Raw genomic sequence first — 14770 nt, 5'->3', positions numbered from 1 at the left:
CTGCAAGGACTCACCTTGCTGGTCTGTTTAGCATACCTAATTTGATCAGATCCTGTCTTCACTGTCCCACAGAACTCAACCTGGGGTATGGAGTTCCAAGTCACATAAAACTCTTTCCAGTTTTCTCAAAGCATTACTGTGGCTATGGTTTTGTGCTGTTTATCTGCTTAAATGGGAAAGGAAATCATCAGTTCAGTCAGCAGAGCTTCTGGTTATCTCTGTATCTGATTAAGATGTGTTATCATAGGCACTCATCAAATTGCCTCTTTGGAAATGACCAGAATTCACAGCCTGTATATTTGGGGTTTTTAATCTTACAGAATCTTCTAATCTATGCAAAGTCCAGCCATTTAATTTTCCTATGTTTTCTAGTCTTATTCTCGTGTTGGTGATGTTGGGGGGGTTGATCTTTTACTGCTCTTCCTGTTTGACACTTGAGGCAGATGATTTTAATTGGCAGTAGACAGATTCACTGAAGAACAAGATTGAAATGCTCTAGTTAAGCTGCCATGCTGTAGTACTCTCAGTGAATATCAGTCTAATTTCCTTTAAAATTCTGATACAGCACATCTGTTTTTCCTTTTAATGAGGATTACAGGCTGCACAGTAGTGCCAGTTTCACTCTTAGGGCTGACTCCTGTAAGCACCTACTCAAGTCCTTCAGCCCCAGATGCAGCTAGTCCTGTTCTTCAGGAGCTTGGGGCTCCTGGTCACTGCCCCATGCAGCATGGCACCTAGCAAGTTCTGGACATGCTCTTCAAGGAACATAAGGCAATGAAACACTAATTTTAGAAAATTAGGATTTTAGTTACCTTGCTGAAAATAACTAAAAGTTAGAAGTTAGAAAGGGGTAGTTATCTGAAACTCAAATAATTGATTGTCTGTCATTTCATGTTTGCTCAGCTGTGCTTACAATGGGAAAAGACAAAACTGGTGAGCAGATCCAAAGAAACATAGGCAATGCAATCAGAAACCCATTCTTTGGAAAATTGGACAGAAATAATTTGTATTGTCAGTGATAGAAAAGGTCAAGAGTTTAGGGTGAGGAAGACATGCCTTACTTCTTCCTTTTAAGACCCTTCCCCACAGAAACGACCCCAGACTTAATTTAAGAAGTCAATCATGCTTAATAGCTATTCAAGCTAATTACCATAAGAAGTGGAGATGGGAGGGGCTGTTATTATGAATATGTATTTGTTTGAATCCTTTGCTAATAAATAGACTTTGTGATCACCTGTGATTTTGCAGTGCATATTAGAGGATCACCTCAGGCTGCTGCCCAGTGCTGAATAAACACACACTTTCTTACTTTAAACTGTTAGAGAGTCTTTTGTCCGTCACAGTTGAGTATTGGTGTTAGAGCAATACTCATATTTTGGTAAATCAGCAATAGGTAAATGAAAGGCCTTACTGCATCCCCAGCTGCACCATTTCCCCTTGGGCTGCACTTTCACATCAGTGCTGACAAACATAAAAACATGGGCTTGGCTGCACTCCTCTGGGAGAGGTCCCACTGGTGAGAGGAGCCTGTGCTCAGACTTCTTTATCAGGACTATACAAAAAGACACTCAGAAGAGCTGCTTCTCCCTGCCATGACACCTTCCAAGATTTCCTGTGGTTGAGATGCCTCAGGGAAAGAAGAGAGAGTGTCTGTAAGAAACACTTACTTGAAATAGAAGAAAATTGCCAAGGAAATCAGCAGGGATGTTATGGACAAAGCATGGCCAACGATCGCCATATAATAAAGTATGAACGCCATCTGCAGTTTAACAAAAAGAAAAGGCAAGCATGAACAGTTTGCAGGCACTTTGTTCTCTCATTAAGGAAGAATCTACAAAATCAACCTCCCATTTTGTATTTTTTCTTCTGTCCAACATTATTTTTCTATATATTTTTAATATCAGCAATCTATTACCTAGCAATGAGTGTTTCTTACATATGCAGATCTGTTCCTGATATATTGAACTAAGTGGTGAGATCCCTACTCACACTGTCACTAACTTTCCCAAGCTCTAGGAGAGTGCTGCAGACATATTCATTCAGATTTTCAACAGACCCATGAGAAGTTATCACAAACATGAAAAAAAATAAAAATAAATTAAACAGGTTGCTGCATTATTGGAAGAAAATATTTGTGGGTTGAAAGCAGCTTAAACTACAGGGATCAAAAGCTTAATGGTCACTTTTGGAGATGAGTCAATAGTTACCTGCCTTCAAGACTCGTATTAGGGGCTGAATTTTTTTTTGTTCAATGTATTAATCAATGACTTCATGCAGAAAAACTTCTAAATTTCCAGGTGACACTTAGGTCTTCCAGATAATAGTGAGGCACTCACAAAATGCCTCATTTAACTGAGGGGACAAGATGCCCTATGAGCTTTAATATAGAAAAAAAGTGGACTAACTGAGTCAGGACATGTTATCTAAATCCTGTCTACACCATGCTTAACTTAACTCTGGAAACCAAACTAGGGAAGGAGATCTTGGAGTCATCCAGGCCAATTCTTTGAATCATTGGCTTACTGTGTAATGATAGCCAAAAGCCAGAAAAATATTGATTATGATAAATAAAGGCACTGTGGGTAGAACAGTAACATATGTTTGAAATTTACAGCACTAACCTTAAATGCATGTCTGCTTCTAGTCTCCCCACGAACACAGAAGAGCAAGGAAAGGTGAAAAAAGGCAACTAAAATAGCTGAGGATGAATTTCTGTGGGTACAAAGGCTGGGATTCTCCTTTTTGGAGAGGAGAAGTCAGAGGGGGTTTATGACCTTCACAGTTATGAAAGCAGCAGGTGAGGTGAACATTATCCTCAATGTGCACCACACAAGAGCAGCACATCTTGAGACAAATTCTGGTTCACATTAGTGTGAGCCTTAGTGCTGTGAATGCAGTACTCATGGGCAGAGAATTGGGTCTTCACTGTGTCTCATGGCATTGAAATCTAAGAGAGTCTGATCCGTATTTTTTATGCCAGCTGTAAAATATAATTGCAGGACAACACCTGGGCTTCAGAATGCTGAGGTATCTAAATGTCACACTTTGGTCTCAGCCAAGCTCTTAAGCATCAGCCATCTGTCAGAGGAGTGAGTGAAGGAGGCTAGATGTCATTCCAGGCTTCACCTCTGCCTCCTTTCTGAAATAAGGACACAGTAGCAGTCTGCCCAGGAAAAGACTGGAAGTCTTAGCTCATCTGCTGGGTTTATTTGCTTTTCAGCTCTATTTCATTCATTTTTCTTTTGCTCTGCATGAACAATTTTAATCTTCTCAGTGATTAGATGAATTGCTTTTTGTAGCCTGAAGTTGTGACACACATCTTTTAGGTGTTTCCAAGTAATTTTAAACTATCCCTTGAGAACAAATAAGAGCACAATTCAGAAAGCAAAGCCATTCCTCTTAGTAAAGGTGCTCATTTTATATAATTTGGTCTCAAGACATCTTACAACTTTCAAATAAGCTTCTGTGTTCATTAATCTAGGTGGGGGTGATCCAGATTTAAACCAGAGCCATGTTTACACTGACCTGACCACATAGAAGAGACATAACCTGAGTGTAAATATGATTAACCAAGTTATGGAAAATGATGCATATTTACTGAAAATACCCTAGGTCTCCTAGATCTTCTTCACAAAGACTAATCACTGCATTGTTAGTGAGCACAAATCCTTGATATCCTGTTCTGAGAGCACCAGCAATCCCAGAGAGGACAGACCTGAGTATGGAGAAGATGAAACAACTTTCTCCAATAAAGCATGGTGGGAGACATTTATCTGTGTACATGTGAGATTTGTTCCACTTCAAACTACATTGATTGTGTTTTTATGGCATTAAGTGGATGTATTCTTAAAGCCTGAATTTAATTTACAGATGACTTCTTAAAAAATATTTTTTTCTTTTTTACAACCTATAGCCTGAAATAGCTAGAAGTAGGAAAGATCTCCAGACAGCTACATGCAAGTTTATGTACACCCTGGAGGATTCCTGGTTATTCAATCTATCTCACTTTCTGTTCTCAAGTGATAAAGTAACTGTGTATTTGGGAATCAGCAACTGCTTTTTTGATTGCATCCTGCAAATGTACTATGCCAAATGCTTAAAAAAGCCTTTTGTATATAACAGATCAAAATGGACTGAAATGTCAGCTAAGAAAGCATATGGTCATTCTATTTTCAAGATCTGGCTCTATATATATATATATATATTTTAGTGATCTGTCTCAAAAGTATAACATATTGGTGTTTTCAGTTAACTTCAAACAGATAATGAGCACTTTTACTAATTTCTGCATTCTTTGAACTGACCATCCTTCCTGTTCTTCTGATCCATAGGACTTATATAACATGCTGACTCATTACATTTTTAGTTTGTTCAGATTTTTTGTCCTGGATTTAGAATACTTAAATGTTCTTCCTTGTTCCTCTAGAATTCTTCACTTGAGGAAAGAGAATTATCTAAGAGCAATGCCTTTGACTCAATTATATTATATGTAGATAAGTGGAAATAGTCTACAAATGAAGAATATTTCTGTTTACTGAAGGCTTGGTTTAAAGGTCATAATCTAACCTGGCATTTCTAAAAAGATATATTCTTTCTGCATTTTCCATACATTTCGTTTCAGAAAAATCATGATGTGCATATAATTTTCCTTTATATTCTATCTTTTCTCTGAGTGAACGATGTTCAAAATTCTTCTTCTGGAAGGCATGGATAATAGGTAACAGAACCACATTTTTGGCCTCATTACATGTGCCAACATCTGGAAAAAATATATATTTATGGTGCTTCCACGTAATGCCTCTGTAAGCTCATATTATTACTATTATTCTTGCCTTGTCACATAGGTGAGTCTCATTTTAACATGATGGTTTGTCATGCTGCAAAAACCCTTAGAATTCACCTCCTGCCTAGTCCAACAGACTTTTCCAAGGCCCTTTGGGCTGAGTTACTACTAAATATACCTGCATATTGCTTTCTAGCTGAATAAGAAGAGGTCCTCCAACACAAACCCCAAATCAAATCACTACTTGAATATTTTCCTTCCACTATTCCAAACAGTCACAAATTATTCAGTCACAAATCTGTAATCAGATTTTCCTGGAGCTCCACTTGCATTTGAGAAATATATTTATTTTTATGAGCTTCCCTAACTGAATTTTTTTAAAGCTTTTCTCAGATTTCTCTCTCCTTATTTCTTTTGGTGCTTTTAGATTTAGTACTTCTCTTTCAGTTGAGCACCTTGATTTTGGAAATATTGATGCAAATGCTTAATTAATTATTGCAAATGGTCTCAATTTCTTCAGTAAAAGTCAAAGTTAAATGTATTCATGCTTGTAAGATCTTCTGGATTAATGGTCCCTTCATAAATATTTATTTTCAAAGAGTGTGAGTACAGGGTAATATTCTTTGCTTTAAAAATTATTTGAAAAATAATTTTGACTTACGTTAATATTACTAGTCCTGCAGAGAAGACATCTTGGAATATTATTACTGCAGAAAGCAAAATTGTGACTCTAAAAGTTTATTTTATAACTGTTGGTCAATCAGGGAAAAAGTATAGGAATTAAAAATGCATCTGAGAAACACTGCAAAATTTGTCACATTAATTACCACTAAATTATTCACCCCATAGCAAACCAATATTGAGGTCTGAGCACTCATTAAATAATATGGATAAGCTAAAATCACAAGAACTATGTCATTTAAATCTTGTGCAACAAATAAAGCTGAAAGATAGGGCTATCCTGGTCTCTCTCACATGTATTATTGCTAGCCCAGCCCAAAACATTGCCAGACAACCACAGCCTCTTTAACTTCAGCATACCTTCAGTTTTTCAGAGGTGAAAGAGTTGCACAGGGTGTAGTTGGACCACGTTCGGTTGCTCTCAGGATGGCGGAACCAATTTCCAGTTTCATCACAATATTTTGAAGCCCTCTCTGATGAAAAATTGCAATAAGAGTTATTTTAACATAAGCATGTTATGAATTTAAAAACCCATCTAAAAGAATTTCTTTGTTTGGGAATAAAATGTGTAATAAAATCCAGATGATTTTTGAGCTGTGTAATTAATATACATCTTTGCTGTTATGTTGTTTTCGTTTTTTTTTCTGAGACTTATCTGGTGGTAAACTTGTTTAGCTGTCTCCTTTTGCACTACACCCACTAGGGTATATATCTCAGCCTTCATTCAAATGCAGTATTTAGCTGACAATTATCCATTTGAAGAGGCTGTTGATGGCAGCTGATGGAAGAGAAAATAACCACAGGTGCTGATGCCAGACCTGGAAGAAGTGCAGGGTTTCAAGTACCAGGGTTAAATAAGTTAAAAATCCTGTGTAGATAAAGGGCAGTGAGTAGTGTATAAAGCAGAGTCTGGGTGTGTAAAATCTACAGCCCCAGTGCTGTCTCTGTGCAGTGGAAAAGCCCCACCCAGCCTCCCCACCTGTGGAATCCTGACATGCAGAGCGGGAGCATCGCCCTCCTTGGGCTCTGCACAGCATGCAGCCACAGAGACAAGCAGCCTCAGAAACATCTTGGCACTGGTCCCACGTGTCCAGTTTAATTTAAGATGGCTGCAGAGTTCTCTGTTTAAATAATTTGATGTTCTTTGGCCTCTGCACAGGTGTCTCTGGTGCTGGCTCCTTCTCCACAGGTGGCTCTGGCATCCTTCCTGAAAGCCCTGCCATATGGATCACACTCCTGGTTGGGCTCCTCTGCACATCCTTCTGCTGTGCTGGGGGCACAGTGGGGCTTCAGCAGTGCACAGCTCTGCAGGATGCAGAGGACACAAACTGTGCCAAGGGAGATAAAGGCTGGATATATAGAAGATACTAGGAAAACGTTTTTCATGGAAAGAATAATAAATTATTGGAATACTTTGCCTGGAGAGGTGGTGGAGTCACCATCTCTGGATGTATTTAAAGAAAAACTGGATGGTGCCACGGTCTAGTTGAAGTGTTAGGGCATGGGTTGGACTCGATGATCTTGGAGAACTCTTCCAGCCTAGTTATTCTGTGCTCCTGTGTGATTCTGTGATGCCTGGAGCTGCAGGTGTGTGCTGTGTCTGTGGCCACCCTGCCAGGGACACTCTGGATGCTGAGGTGCAGACAGTCACTGCAATCACCAGTCAAGTTTTGGACCAGTTCCTTTGGCCTTCCCTCAAGCATTAGCCATGTGGCATTCACTGGAATGTTTACCCTTATGACGAAGATCATAAACTTACAAAATAATAAACAATTATTTGATGTTTGCTTAGCTAGAGACACAGAGACTTACGAAAAACATGTGTTTTAAGTCTGACTTTTAAAATAGTCTGAAAAGTCTATCTTACATTTGCTTTGCCTTTTCTAGCTCTATGATTTTATTGTCTTTATACTTAGATTATTGCCATTTCCAGTCAATGCACTTTCACAGAGCCCACAGCCATTTGAACATACACATTTTCATTATTTGTGGCTAACATTCCCACTTGCTTTTCTTCATCTGGTGATTAATGGCTCTATTAAATTGTAAGATTCATATTCTTAAAGCCTAAAGAAAGGAACTGATCATATGGGTAAGGTATGGATAGAATAGACTGGGTTATTTCACTCTGACTAGAAACACACTTTATATAATGCCCTCGCAGAAAAAAAAAAAAAAAAAAAAAAAAAAAAAAAAGAAGATAATGTTCCAGAACACAGCATATTCTTGTGGATTGTTTAGGGGGACTTGTTAAAAATCAATACGTGCATCAGCAATACCAAGAGGAACAGTACATGTTATTTGAGCCTCACATGGCTGCATCTTGGAGATAATCTCAGACTGCCCATGCAGCAGTGTTCCCTTTTACTCATTGCCAGATGCTATCCAAAGCTGGAAAGAGTTTTCAGTCACAGATGAAAGATTAATGGTTGTGCTACCATGGAACACAGTGTGCAAGTGTTGCACTGATTATCCCATGCACTCTGCAGAGTGCACGGCTTTGGTTAATCTACAGTGTGCATGGCAATGTCATCCATCATCTCTGTACTCCAGTACAGCCCAGGTAGGCTCTCTGCCAGAGTATAATGTGGCCTCTTTAAGTTAGAGGTAAAGCCAGCTGGTCCTATCTGAAAGTGCCAATGTCCCATGGATCTCTTGCCGTGATGAGAGAATACATAAGTGAGGAATAAGCACCCTTTACTGTCCATCCCAGTGGCTCAAACAGATCAAACACCTCTTCTAAATCTACTCTTTTATACAGAAACAAAGCTGCAATCCAACCACTGCTCTACTGCAAGTTATTCTAGAGTGGCCCAGTAGCAGGTGGGGGATATTGAACCTTGGCACATGTTGTTTTTTTGTGCTAAGCAGAAGAATATGGTAAAATCTGAAAAAAGACACACATTCAAGGATGGGTAAGACAATGCTAGCAAGGCAAAATGGAAGTTTGGGCTTTGAGATTATCAGAACACTGTGTCAACACTAATTTTTTAGGCTCTGTCTGTAACCTATCAGATTGGAAGGGGCATCACTTGGGCATTGCAAAGTGGAAGAACAGTGACATCACACTGGACTGATCTCCCCTGACTGTAGGAACCTTAAAGTTGCATAATTCCTATGCAGTTGTGCAGAATCTCTGCAGTTAACTGGGAGAGATAGACACTTCTAGAGCTGTCTGGGCAAAATGGATGAGAGCAATCCCATCCACAAGGGAATTTTCATGGGAGCAGTGAAGTGTCTTGAAAGATTAACCAGTAGCAGTTATTTGCATGTGTATTGTTTGTGGCACTTATAGTGCTTTGATGAATCATATGCTCATTAGAAATCCCTCAGTCATCTATATGTAACAAATATCTTAATATCTCTGGTACAACAGGATAGCTCTAGCAATCAGGCTTTTCACAATTAGACCAGAGCTATAGCTAGCACATGTTAAAGGAGCCAACATCACTTTTTAGTTTATTGCTGAGTTACAAAATAGAAGAAGAAAGAAGTTATCCCTTGTGGCAGTCATGCTCAGCACATACCAGAGATTGGATTCTTTGTCATTGTTTGGATAGACCTGTGCAGTGATTAGTTTTGCAGATGAAAGAATAATTGATGTTGCAAATCTGATTTATTTACACGTTTGGTAAAATATTCTGGAAGATACTTTCTCAAAAATGAAAAAAATAATCTCATATAATGCAATGTAGACCCTAGAAAACTTCAATTCCAGTGTCCTAGTAAATGAAGGATTATCACTGTCTTCAAAGAGTCTTAGTCAGCAGAACTAGAATCTGTATAAGAGTCATATTGGGCAGTATGAGAATGGGAACTGATTTTTAAAACACAGCTATTAAACTTGCTAAGGAGCAGGACAGAAATACACAGAAGGGTAAGGAGAAAGGAAGCAGCTGGACAGAGAGTTCATGTTTGTCTTTTTTATAATTGTCTAAAATATATCACTTAAAGACAACAGAACAGGACCAGCAGAAATCCAGAGCTGTCTATTTCAGTTAAATTCAGTTAAATTTTGTGGCAGCAAGAGAAGGGGTCTCCCAGTGTCAGAGCAGGAAGGCAAAGCTGTACTTGCATGTTCTTCAATTGTAAAAGGCAACAACACATTAATCATCATCTGATTAATCATCATCTAATTGCTTATGGATGTATATGGATTTGCTTCCAAACTGTACTTTTAGAAACTCTGCTCCTGGAACTACATGCAGTGTTATGAGTAAGTAATAGCTTAGAAAAGGGAACTAAAGACAGAAATCCAACAGAGCAGAGAAATGAGGGGAGTTTTGCTAAATGCACCTTTGGTTCACAAAGCAGGGTGAATACTGCTCTTAAACACTGCCAAAAAGTAAAGAGAGTGAAACTGAGATGGAAAGGGCTGTCTGCCACAGAAAAACTTCCACATTTGGTTGCCTTGCTGCATGACTGCACTAAAATAATCCTGACTAAATGCACTGTACTTACTAAATGTACTGGGACAGTGAGGTGGGCAATAAAAGACTCCCCTGCCACAAACCCAAGAGCCACACAGGGCAAGGCTCAGCTGCTCCTGCTGCCCTCAACAACCTGCCCTGCTAGAAAGCCATTATATCCACAATGTATTGTCTTTTCTTCCATTTGTAAGAATATTGCCAGCATGAATTACATACTGCATTCCTCAAAAACTAAACTCCCACCTATTTCAGTGTGACCTGGAACCATTTCAGACAGATTATACCAAAGATTGACCTGTCTAAAACATGAATATAACATAAAATTCAAGAGAATTGCATGTTGCATGAATAGGAGCATATAAAATAGCCTTGCTCAGAGCTTCACAGCCAGAAGTGGATGAGAAAATGAATTTCCTGCTGTCACTGGCATTAAAGCAGTAGGCCTTGTTATGTTTTCCAGCCAAATTGATTTGTTTTTATGCATTATCACACTGTGCATGATGTGCACTGCAAGAAAGAGATTGCTTCTTTCAGAACACAGATTCCTGTCCAGTAAGAACTGATCTAAGTTCAGTGAAATAAGTGGGACTACACTTGGTAGCTAACTGTGAAGTTGCCAGACAGAAAATGAGCATGTTCTCCTTCACTTTGTTTCTGTGTTCTTTTCTTCAGAATATGACTGCACCTTGTTTACTTTCTAACACACTCTATCAATTTCTTGGCATCAGTGCTGAATGTTGTTGGGGATCAGACACAGAGGGCTGGTATTTGGCACCCACAAATATAGATGGGAGGAGGATTTGATACTATGCTGACAATAATGTGTGGCTTTTCCAAAGATGAATGATGTAAGTATCAAAGCAAAAATATAGAGGAAAGACATTATTTTATTACAGGTCCTCTTAATGAAGTGACATAACCATCAATTAGCTGATACACAGTGGTTCTGCAGATCTTGGTGCAGCCCAAAACAACATGGCATGAAATACTTGTTTCAGAAATCCACGGGGTTACTTGCATGCCTAGAATACACACTGAGATCAGAGACTCAATGGGGAGGAAATCTGACAGTCACTGCGGTTTTCATCATGGAAAATTGCTGTTTTTTAGGATGAAGTTTCTGTGTCTCAGCAGAAAAGCTGGCTGTATTTTGTTTAACATGAACAAGGTACCAAAGGAAATAATGACTTGTGACACAAAACCTGACAGACTTCTCAGGACAGTTCAGTCTGTGCTTTTGGCCACCTGTTAGTGGCAGCCACTTTCATTAGCAGTTGACAGACTTGTAGACATCCCCCTGATTTCTTGTCTCCCTCCTACTTTATTAAGCCTCTGTGTGACAACCAGCCACCTGTAAAGCTAAGGCTGACTACCCACGGGGTTGATGCCACATCTGTAACACTTGCTGGGGTGCTCAACAGCTATTCTAGGAAAGCAGCTCTGGCTCAACCAGGAGATGCTGAGCTGCTGCTAAAACTGGGAAACAGGGTTGACTGACCAGGGTGCAGGGAAAGAGGCTGACAGAGACACTGATGAGGAGAAGAGAAATGTGCCAGAGGAAAATACTGGGTCCAGAAGACCACAGGTATTGTTCCTAGAGAGGACAGGAGAGAGAACAGTAGGAAATTATTTACTGGAGGAGGCTTTTCTTCCCATGGCTGCATACAGAGAACAGGAATACTAAAAAATTCCCAAATTTCAACGTTTAAATCTTGCCAGAAAGGGTAATGGAGTGTGGGCCAGACTTCATGACAAGCATTTGTACATTAAGGAGTGATTTGCAATCAGTGTGTGAACCACAGGCCTTGGCATTAATAAGCATTAGTAAGTGGAGTGAGATGCTTCTCCATGGATGGCTCCAAGTGTTATTTGAAGAATGCTGTTGTGGCAGAGCAATTAGTCCAGAACAAGTCACTGGAGACAGACAAGAGGAAAAAGCTGAGAATGAGTGTCTGGGGAGCTAGCAGGAGAGTGGCTCTGAAATCATCCCCATCTATGAAGGATGAGGAGCTTTAGTCATGGGGAAACTTCTGTGATCACAAGGCTGCCCAACACCCACCTGCTAGAGGTACAAGCTAAGCATTGCATGGAGTATGCATAAATTAAGATGGCTGGTGCCACATATTTTTTTCTTCTTTGAAAACCATGGAAGCAGGAAAAGGAGAAGACTTGTAAATTTTCCTACTCATAAATAGGGCTGCTGCTCTGTGGAAAGGATGTCATTAGTAAAATGGGGTCTGAAGCAGAAGGTACAGACCTCATCCTAGAGGCACTTCTAATATGCATGCAGGAAAAAGCTTGCAATGCCAGGATCCAGAGCCTAGGGCTCTCTCCTGAATGTGGGCATTTCTGCCTGGAAACTGAACCAAGTTTGGCCAATTCTTCTTAAATGTTCTTCTGGAATCCTTTGGAATATTTTGTGCAAACAGTCTAATGGTGGAAGCACTGGTCCACAGAGAGGGACACCTGAGTGAAAGGCAATCCTGCAGATGAGGGTCTCAGCTTCTCTGTTGTCCCCAGGTGCTCCAGTGACAAGCCATGAGCATGACCCTGCTCCAAGACTCCTCCTTGAAAACCATGACACTGTACAGAAAAGGGGTCAAGTCTTGTGAAGAAAGGGCAAGAAAGACAAGACCTTGTGATTTGGTGCCCATTGTCTGTCTCAGGGATGTAAATTGCTGTAAATTTGTTGGGTTGGCCTTAGGATGTTTCCACAGGAAGTGGGTAGTGACCTTGCAACATGAGCTCACTTTCCAAGCACAGGATTGTTGTTGGATACTACTGGAAACTAGGGAAAAAGCAGCCTTGAAGCCTTGCCTTTCTTAGCCTGCTCAAGGACAAGAAATTATAACAATGATTATGCACCTGCAGGGTGTGTGAGAGCTGTGTGAGTGTCTCCTGATATTTTGCAGAAGGTTTGTTTTCAAAGAGGTGTTGCCTTCTTGGACCAATGAGTCTTTTCTATTATGTTTTCCATGTACTACCCTATATATATGTGTAGTGTTTCTTTAAATAAAGCTCTCTCTCTCTCTCTTTTGCATCTCCATTGCACGAAGACCTATGTTGCATTATCCTTTTTGCCACTCACCTATAACCTAAAATGCAACACTGGATTCCTGAGCAAACAGATTTCCTTCAATCCATCCTGTCCAATGCCTACTTCCACAAGAAAGAGGGGTGTTCCTTCTACAAAGATTGAATGGAGGTCAGACTGGGTCTGACATTGGAAATTTTCAACTTGTTGTTTGAGTTCTGTAATTATGGACAGCTTGATTTATGAAGAACAGAAATAACAATCAATCTGGCTGTAAATGGGATTCAGCAAAATGTACACAGAGTTCGATCCAACCTGGAATAAGCAATAAGCTCAAGAAAAATCAACAATTTTAGCTAATGGTGCTGGATAATTAACTGGATAATTAACTATGCAATGGTCTGTTTCCTTCATTTCCAGCTGGGCACATGCATTTTGGGTCAAGCTTGTTGAAAATTTTCAGATTTATGCACCCTCCCTCCCATTCTTTCACAGATTTTTACTGCAGGTGGTGCAGTGTGACTATGTGGAATTTAGCACACTGTGGCATCAAGCACCACCTATAAGCAACATGTGCTGAGCACGGAACACACAACTGTCTTTCTTCAAACTGTACTTCTTGCAGAGTTAAACTGGTGTCTAATATTTCCTCATATCTATTTAGAAATGCTTCCATTGATTTTTCATTTTTCCTTTTAAACATTCTTCAGTTACTTCTCTCAGTCTGCTTCTAGTATTTGTATGAAGAATTCAGCTAAGAACTGAAACTCAGAGACTTAAAGAACATAATTTCTGCTCATCTTCTTTCATAAAATTATATTTTAAAATAAAAAATGAACAAAGAACATACTGATACATACTTCAGTCACATAAACATCTTCTCTTCATTATAAAAACTTAGAATGAGGCAATGTTGTAATTCAGAAGCTGACATTTTCATAAACTAGGTTCCATAAATCCATGGGTTGTATTTCCATAAATATAAATACATATAAAATATTTTAAAAATGAAAATATGTAAATTATGGAAACCAAAAGCTTGATGTGTTTTAATTTCAACCAAACTTTCTGAGATTTCAGAGTGCTGCAAAAATGCCACTGGATTGAGCACATCCACTCAATGGCACGAGTGTTCTGAGGACAGTCTTTGGAAGATAAAATGATAAAAATAAATACTGTACCAGATGGATCGAAGTCTGGAAAATAATCTGGACAATTCTGAGCAGTGAGCCTTCCAGCAGGTGTGTCATCCCAGCACAACCAGCCATCCCATGTTCGGTTGCAGAACAGACCTGGACATTTGAGAAGATTGCAAGAGTTAATTCCACAAAATGTCCCTCCTGAGCTGCTCTGTTCCAGCCTCTCAAGGAACATTGCTGTCTGCAGACAATCGAGTTTTCTGTTTGTAATATATCCTTTTGTTATTGTTACACTAAGAGTGGCATTCAGGTGTTCCAAGGTACTTGTTTTTGCTGACCTGATGTTAGTGGTGTCCATTTTACCAGAAAGTTACATTTTAAAGCATGTTGAACTCAACTTTGAATGTAAGCTCCAATCCTGCAAATTTCTCTTCTTGATCCCATACCTGTCAGCTCTAAGCATCAGTGGTCCCCAAAGACCTGTGAGACACTTTTCATTTCATCTTTTGCTGCTCAGCAGGTCTGACAATCAGGGTTCAGAGTGTAAAGGTAGGAAGTATTTGTGGAGACATCCCAGCAAAAAGCAACATTTACAGACAGATCCTGTAAAGCTGTTGCCTTTTTCAACACCAGAGATCGGTGATGTAGCTACAAATGCAATGAGGCAGTGCAAGACTGATCTGTAAGAGGCAGATCCTGCCCT

General features: G+C 39.5%; 1 protein-coding gene across 2 annotated transcripts in view; it reads right to left on the bottom strand.

The window, feature by feature from the left end:
* CALCR (calcitonin receptor) overlaps positions 1 to 14770 on the bottom strand; it is a 143904-nt gene that overhangs the window by 38955 nt on the left and 90179 nt on the right. For both annotated transcript variants that reach the window (XM_056485660.1, XM_056485661.1), the window contains exons 4-6: positions 14110 to 14220; positions 5825 to 5937; positions 1668 to 1759 (exon numbers count right to left, since the gene is read on the bottom strand). In XM_056485660.1, the coding sequence (XP_056341635.1) occupies positions 1668 to 1759; positions 5825 to 5937; positions 14110 to 14220 (316 nt within the window). The remainder of the gene's footprint in view (positions 1 to 1667; positions 1760 to 5824; positions 5938 to 14109; positions 14221 to 14770) is intronic.

This window comes from Oenanthe melanoleuca, chromosome 2, assembly GCF_029582105.1.
Source record: "Oenanthe melanoleuca isolate GR-GAL-2019-014 chromosome 2, OMel1.0, whole genome shotgun sequence".
Lineage (NCBI taxonomy): Eukaryota > Metazoa > Chordata > Aves > Passeriformes > Muscicapidae > Oenanthe > Oenanthe melanoleuca.
Note: the sequence above shows the minus strand (reverse complement) of the source record. Positions and strands in the feature narration are given on the sequence as shown.